This window comes from Staurois parvus, unplaced genomic scaffold, assembly GCF_062004578.1.
Source record: "Staurois parvus isolate SC_StPar_1 unplaced genomic scaffold, SC_StPar_1.0 ptg000025l, whole genome shotgun sequence".
In the NCBI taxonomy this organism is placed as follows: Eukaryota; Metazoa; Chordata; class Amphibia; order Anura; family Ranidae; genus Staurois; species Staurois parvus.
In genome coordinates, this window is record NW_028317821.1 from 15,649,668 (window position 1) to 15,658,322 (window position 8,655).

The 8,655-nt window shown below is 37.6% G+C and overlaps 1 protein-coding gene across 1 annotated transcript in view; it reads left to right on the forward strand.

The window, feature by feature from the left end:
• LOC149471956 (dynein axonemal heavy chain 3-like) overlaps positions 1-7,599 on the forward strand; it is a 114,997-nt gene extending 107,398 nt beyond the window's left edge. The window contains exon 6 of the mRNA XM_089651990.1: positions 7,416-7,599. Within this exon, the coding sequence (XP_089508116.1) occupies positions 7,416-7,581 (166 nt within the window). The 3' untranslated portion in view covers positions 7,582-7,599. The remainder of the gene's footprint in view (positions 1-7,415) is intronic.
• Positions 7,600-8,655: the final 1,056 nt, after the last annotated feature.

Consider the following 8,655-nt stretch of genomic DNA (forward strand, 5'->3'; position numbering starts at 1 on the left):
GCGCGTGTTTAGTGCGGCAGGAGGTATTGCAACTCCGCGGAGGACACGACTGTCCACCCAAAGTGTGGAGAGACTGACGTTTGTGAAAATGAATCAGGCGTGGATTAGTCTGGATTTCAAACCACCAGTTCCTGACACAACTGACTAAATCCGCAATGAATCATGCCCCAAACATGTGCCACTTTCAGGTCTCCTCACACTGCTGGTGTGTTACATTTTTTGTCATAGGGTGCTGGCAGATTACGGGCCTCCCATAGCTGCTGCCAGGCCCCTAATCTGCCATGGGCCCCTATACCGCCTCCTCATGCTGCTGCCAAGTCCAGAGTCTCTCATGGGTCCCTGTACGGCCTCCCATTGCTGCTGTCTCCATCGCCACACTCTGCCATGTGCCACTTTCAGGTCTCCTCACACTGCTGGTGTATTCCATTTTTTGTCATAGGGTGCTGGCAGATTACGGGCCTCCCATTGCTGCTGCCAGGCCCCTAATCTGCCATGGGCCCCTATACCGCCTCCTCATGCTGCTGCCAGGTCCAGAGTCTCTCATGGGTCCCTGTACGGCCTCCCATTGCTGCTGTCTCCATCGCCACACTCTGCCATGTGCCACTTTCAGGTCTCCTCACACTGCTGGTGGGTTCCATTTTTTGTCATAGGGTGCTGGCAGATTACGGGCCTCCCATAGCTGCTGCCAGGCCCCTAATCTGCCATGGGCCCCCGTACCGACTCCTCATGCTGCTGCCAGGCCCGTAATCTGTCATGGGCCCCTGTTGTCGCTTGTTGGCATATTCCGCTCGTTCAGATGCTCCTTCTGCTACTCCTCTTCACGGATTCCATCAGCAGTCTTTCTTGGAATCCGTTTCCAAGAGACAACAGTTTGCGAGCACGCACCAGACGGTGCAGAAGCTGAACGTCCTCCTGTCCAAGTTGCTGCTGCCAGGCTCGTAATCTGTCATGCGCCCCTGTACCGCCTCCTCATGCTGCTGCCAGGTCCAGAGTGTGTCATGGGCCCCCGTACCGACTCCTCATGCTGCTGCCAGGCCCGTAATCTGTCATGGGCCCCTGTACCGCCTCCCCATGCTGCTGCCAGGTCCAGAGTGTGTCATGGGTCCCTGTACCGCCTCCCATTGCTGCTGCCAGGCCCGTAATCTGCCATGGGCCCCCGTACCGACTCCTCATGCTGCTGCCAGGCCCGTAATCTGCCATGGGCCCCTGTACCGCCTCCTCATGCTGCTGCCAGGTCCAGAGTGTGTCATGGGTCCCTGTACGGCCTCCCATTGCTGCTATCTCTATCGCCACACTCTGCCATGTGCCACTTTCAGGTCTCCTCACACTGCTGGTGGTTTCCATTTTTGTCATAGGGTGCTGTATGGCCTCCCATTGCTGCTGCCTCCACCGCCACACTGTGGCTCCACACTCTGGTTTTGGCCCCGTGACTGCCCAAATGAGTGAAGTGTGCGGTGATTCTAAGATCGACGGCACTCATCTGCATGTCATACTGACTGACAGTATTATTTCTCTTCCCCAGCAGACTCCAAGGGCATTTAAATTAAAGGTACAGTGTTCAGCACTAATATTAAGTCTCTCTGAAGCCTAGAAACACCCTTTTTTAAGTTAAATTCACAGCGAATATATTCGACTCGAATCGAAATTTTTCCACGAATTCGCCGAATCAGTCGAATCGAATTTTTGAATACTTCGCTCATCTCTACTTACAATCAACAACAATAATGTCCTTGATGTAGAAAGAACTCGGCAAAAGTCAATGAGACTGATAAGGGACTGAGGATCTCAGCTATGAGGAAAAAAAATTAAGTAAATTACACCCATAGAGAAGAGGTGTTTAAGAAGAGACATGATCCCTATCTACAAATTAAGCAATGGTGACTGTAGTAATGGTAACACACTGTTTAATCTAATGGCCCTGATGAGGACATGTGGTGTTAACTTGAGGTTGGATGAAAAGAAGTTGAATCTGAAATTGTGTAGGGGGTTCACTACAGTTAGAGCAGAAAACATGTGGAACTCTTTTTGCCAGATAGCGGTATCAGCTGGGAGTGTTGACAACTTCAAATAACTACTAGATGCCTTCCTCAGTGGGCAAAATATACAGGGGTATGTATATTCTTGGTAAAACTAAAATGACACACACTCACACAAATTGGACCAGATAGACCTGTGTTTTTTCAAACTTTTCTACTATGTAACTATGTAGGAATATGACCAATAATTTTGAGGATTCAGTATGTTAGTCTGGATTTAGTACGAGATGAACACTTGAAAAGAAAATTTACTGAACAGAAATGTATATTTTTCAATCCAAAAAAACTCTGCTGCAAGAAATTTCTCCTGGTGGTCACTCTGTCAGAACACAATATTCTTAACAGAAACATTGGGCTTTCACCAAATATATTAACAAGTAGTACAGATTAACATATTGGTCTATTAAAGTGATGTTCTCTTTTAAGTGGACCTTGCTATGGCATAAATCCATATGAGATCTGATCCTTTCTCTGAATATGAGTAGAATCATATGAATAATACAGGTAAAAATGAATTCTTCAAAGAGGAAAAATTAAAAAGAAGTGATGAGAGTTCAGAAAAGTCTTACAGCTTGAGGCAACAAAAAAGAAGGAAATTAAACCTTAGAAGCTTTGTTAGAAAGTAGTCAAAAATTAACAATAACACACCTTTAAAATAGTGAAGCGCTAAAATTAATATCTCTATATATACACATTAAAGTACCATCAAAAAATAAAAAATCCAAAGCCTTAATCTATCGGTGAAATATCATAAATAATAAATATGATAAAAAAGTGACATTCATAACTCATAATAGTATAAACCCGTGATCAAAATTAATATGTGACAAACTTATATTCCCCTAATTATTTCATCCATCAAATTAATCCGTGATAATTAATCAAAATCAGTGATTATGATATTCAATAAAAACTATATATCCGTGATAAATATGTGACAAACCTATATAATCATAATTATTTAATTAAAAAAATTAAAAACAGTGATTATTGATCAAAATAAGTGATTATTAATTTCTGTGAGAAACCATATATCAAAATATTTCATAAAAATAATTAAGTCCACTGCTTCTTGTGATGTATACACATAAACCAACACTGTGCATCAAATAAGCAAAAGTAGAAGTGAAGATCACTGAGTGTTTTTTTTCACATTATTGCATGGACTTTTTTTTTGCTTATTTGATGCACAGTGTTGGTTTATGTGTATAAATCACAAGAAGCAGTGGACTTAATTATTTTTATGAAATATTTTGATATATGGTTTCTCACAGAAATTAATAATCACTTATTTTGATCAATAATCACTCTTTTTAATTTTTTAATGAAATAATTATGATTATATACGTTTGTCACATATTTATCACGGATATATAGTTTTTATTGAATATCATAATCACTGATTTTGATTAATTATCACGGATTAATTTGATGGATGAAATAATTAGGGGAATATAAGTTTGTCACATATTAATTTTGATCACGGGTTTATACTATTATGAGTTATGAATGTCACTTTTTTATCATATTTATTATTTATGATATTTCACCGATAGATTAAGGCTTTGGATTTTTTATTTTTTGATGGTACTTTAATGTGTATATATAGAGATATTAATTTTAGCGCTTCACTATTTTAAAGGTGTGTTATTATGTGACTTAATGGTTAAGGCAGAGTGACAGCAGCTGTTAGCATAGGGATTTAATTCATATTAAACGCAGGAGGATACTTCCATTTTTTATCAAAAATTAACAATGCTGTCATATGATGTCAAACTCAAGATGTGTAGAAAGTAAAGCAACACCTTCACAATGATCCTCAATTTTGTTCTATGAAAAATCATGTTATTTCCATGTATGAAGAAACATGTAGGATTCCACCTGCCTCCCTACAATGCAGCACTCGAGACCTGATTTTTCCAACGAGTCAAATTTAGATAAATTAAGTAAAACAAAACAAGGCTTCATATATACACTCACTGGCCACTTTATTAGTTACACCTGTTCAATTGCTTGGTAACACAAATTGCTAATCTATCAATCACATGGCCGCAAATAAATGCGTTTAGGCATCTAGATGTGGTGAAGATGACTTTCTGAAGTTCAAACCGAGTATCAGAATGGGAAGAAAGGGGATTTAAGTGACTTTGAACGTGGCATGGTTGTTGGTGCCAGACAGGCTCGTTTGAGTATTTCAAAAACTGCTGATCTGCTGGGGCAACCATTTCTAGAATTTACAGAGAACGGTCAGAAAAAGAGAAAATATCCAGTGAGCGGCAATTGTGTGGATGAAAATGCTTTGTTGATCTCAGAGGTCAGAGGAGAATGGGCAGACTGGTTCAAAATAATAGAAAGGTAACTCATGTCAGTATGGACAAAAATCCCTGAGAAATGTTTCCAACATCTTTTTTAATCTATGCCATGAAGAATTAAGGCAGTTCTGAAGGCAAAAGAGGGTCCAATCTGGTACTAGCAAAGTGACCAATGAGTGTACATCTTTAATATATAAGCATGAATTGCCATAATGTTTGCACACCAAATATTCAAATCCTTATGTAATCCCAATTGTGACTGTTTTTTTTTAAGAGCTAGAAGATAACATGCTTTATCAGCATATAATTAGGAAATTGATAAGGCTGCAACTGTCTGACCTCAGGAGGCATTCTCACCTTTTGATTTTCAGATCCAGAATTGTTCTAGCTAAGTAAGAGTGAGGTGTGTGAAAACTTTTATAAGTAAGCCTGCTCATATAAATCAATATAGGACTGGTTATTCAACTCGCATAATGTATATTCATTAGTAGTTCGCTTCAAAGATTGCTCTTGGCTGTTTTTTTTTTATCTTTTCCTAAAAATTAGTTCTAACTATAATGTAACTGAAAATGTAAAAGAAAATAAATAAATTGTCATGGTGCCTGGACAGGCTGATGATAATTCACAAAAGTTATTTTTTTCCTTCAACGGTTCTCTATATTTTGTATATTATTATTTTATTTTCTGTAGAAGGAATTAAAGCTGTTTGAGATTATTTTCTAAAAGTTACATTCAAAAACCTCAAGAAAGGTCTGGAGCGTAAAAACAACTAGTCACTTCAGCTCATAAACTATTAAGTAATTTGGCAACACTGTACTGCTGGGTTGTTAATGCTTGTATGATCATAAATAATATAGCTTTATCCCATCCTTAGAGACTTTTGTCTTGCAGCTTGTTCAGTCAGTCACGTCTTGTGAGATCCTGTAGTTTATTTGCACAAAGACATTATCACACGTACAGGCACTGGAATATATCACAAAATGAGAACTGTGCTAAAGAATGTGAGCTTTTGGTCTTTTCATGTCTGTTTTGTAATTGTACTTTAACATTTACATAAAAATCTTTCTCCCCTGCAAAGACAGTTAACATCTTTTTTTTTAAATTTAATTTAAAGGTGAGATCACTTCTATTTTCTCACATAGTTTATTTTTTTATTATAGGTACTTATTTAGCACTGCCAATTTATGCAGCACATATATAGTATATATATATATATATATATATATATATATATTGATTGTACATTCACATCAGTTCCAAACCCTGAAGGAGAGTGCAATCTACTGTAAGATCCCTAACTCACAGTCATACATACTAGGGTCAAATTTAGACAGGAACCAATTAACCTACCAGCATGTCTTTGGAGTGTGGGAGAAAACCAGAGTAAATGGAGGAAACCCACGCAAGCACAGGGACAATCATGCAAACTGCAGGCAGGTGTTGCCTTGGCTGGGATTTGAACCGATGACCCTAGTACTGTCAGGAGGAAGTGCTAACCATTTAGCCACTGTGTTGAGGAAATCAGATATCTCTTTCAAAAACAAGCAGTGGAGGGATACATAATTAAAAAAATTTTACTTAAAGCCCAACTCTGGATAAATTATTTTATTTAAAAGAGACTCCAGCAGGTAAAAAAAAAGCAACTTAGGCTGCAATATTTACTTTCAACTTGAAGCTATCCCCTAAAGTACTTTTTACAGTATAAGATGCCTTTGGTCTTCTGGGTATAATGACACCAGCATCACACATTCTAGAAGAATGCAGGAGACCATGAACCATAGTTAAAAACAATATACTATTTCATATATAATATACAGTATATCTAAAAAAAATATAGTGTGGGGTGGTGGCCCTCAAAGGAAAGGAGTACTGGGGTCAGGGGGCTTTAACTTGTCAAGACAAGTCAATATGGGCTTGACAGGTCAGCATTCATGAAGCGATAAGACAGCACTCTCACCAGCTGCTATTTTCACTGAAAGAGCTCATTCATGAGCAGCTGAAGGCAATCACATCTTTTATTGTGTGTCCACAACACAATTCTACTGGAACCAATGTCTGGGACATATAGGCTAAAGTGCATTGATGATATTTCTAATTGGTGTTGCTTCCATGCTTTGTCATTCTATTTTATTATTCTTTGTAGGTCTCAATGCAGAATGTACTATTGCTGTAAACAGAGTAGGGTTAATCTCTAAAAAGTAGAGCAAAGCAAACTAAGTAGATTCTTAGTTCAAGAGCATTACAAAAACTGAAACTGAAATCTGGTTGCTCAGGGCAATGTGCTATTGACTATCGACTTTGTGGAGTTTAAATGCTAATATCACAGCTATACAAAGTAGAGCCTTATAATATACAGGACAAATTTGTTTAAAGCCTACTTCTTTTCAAAATGAATATCATAAATGTATTGGTCTTTAGGTTTTGTTTTTCAAGTGATAAAGCTTTATCATTTGATTTTAGAAATTTACAAATGGCAATTAAAATATACAGTAATGTAATAGCCACTTATCAATCTACTTATTGCTTACTTTTTATTTTCTAATTCTATACAACACATTCAAATGGTATATGATACTTTTGCTTTAAATGCTTGTGCTTCACTTTTTTTGTCTATTTCTACCAGCAAAAAAACAACATTTAAGTACCTGAGAACAATTACCCACAAGTCTTACAAATTAAAACCTTTCCTTTCATTGTCAGATAAACTGAAGTCTGTTGGTTGCATTTCTTAGCGTTTGATTAATCCTACTGCCTGCTATTCACTTTTCTTGTCAGTGCTTAACAAAGGTTCCAGCTACAATAGTTCAGGAAGCTTATTTACCTCAGAATGCCCTGCCACCTTTGATTAAATTCCATGTGGATTTATAACCACTGTCTCACAATGCTAGGTGACCTTTAAGGCGCATCTGATAAAACCCAGAGGTCATAGATTGTTAAGGCTTAAATTGTGGCTAACAGTGATGTAACTTAGGAAACACTTGAAGTCGTTGTGTATTTTTTTCACTTATCCAGTTTTAAAAGTTAGTTGGAAATTAACATGAACTAAATTAATGATTTAATTTTACAGGCGAAAGAAGAGGGTGTATGGTGCTCCACTGGGGAAACAAGCTTTTGTCTTTGTTGATGACCTAAACATGCCTGCCAAGGAGAAATATGGTGCCCAGCCTCCCATTGAACTGCTGAGGCAATGGATTGACCATGGCTACTGGTTTGACAGGTGCAATAAATATTAATTAGTGTGCTTGGCTACAGAGCAGTAATGATATACACTGTTTCTCTGAAGCGTTAAATTGTTGTATTAGTCTTTATAATTCCTCATCTGCTCAGACACAACAGGAAAACATTTGGAGTTACAAGATTCTCTGGAACCTAAAGAAATAGGGTTTCACATATTGAAGTAAATTACAGTTTAAAACTGTTTGTTATTTCTTACTAAAAGCATCTTAGTTACTTTGTATGTCAATCCTTGTATTTTTAAAAAGCCAATTTAAAAGTTTTATTTTGGTTGTGTTGCGTTTACGTGTACCTCAAGATAGGATTTACTGTTACCTGTTTTTATGCATGTTAAAAATTAATTACAAAAATATGTAATTTGACAGCCTACCAATTACTAATAATTTAAAAGAAAAAAGGCTCTTTTAGGGGAATGTGCTCAAGATTGGACTGAATGATTTTGATATTTGAAGAGTCAGCTGCGATAATTTTCTGTTTTCATCAATAAACTGTAATATATATGCATGAAGACACGTACGCATTGTACATATCAAAATATCTACATAGATTTTGATGCATTGCTTGTTCTATCTAGATTGCTGTAGGTAGTGATAAGCCAAATATACCCAGGTTAATTTTGATGAAGTTTACTGAAGTTTGAATCCTGAATCTGAACACATTGAAGTCAATGGGAGCCAAATCTTAGAAATAAGTAATGGCAATTTTCTAGACTAACAGGCAGGGGTCTGCAAGAGGAGGACATGGGGCTGGGCACTGCACATGGATACCTGTACCCAAAAAGTGTAAACATTCAATTTGGGGATTTTAATAATGTTTGTTATTTTAATAATAAAGAAACTGAAGCTTTAATGTCGCTTTAAGTGAAGGGCCAAGTATAGATGTTGTAGCCCTCTTTTTGGGGGTTGGGGTTTTGAGAAATGGCCCTCCCCAAACAGGATATGTACTAAACCTGTAGGTAAATAAGACAATTGTGCATATATACCCAGGTATTTAGAGGTATTAATAAGGTTACCTCCAGATGAATGTTGCAGAAAAGTTGCAGGGCCCCGTGAGGATGATCACAATGCATCATC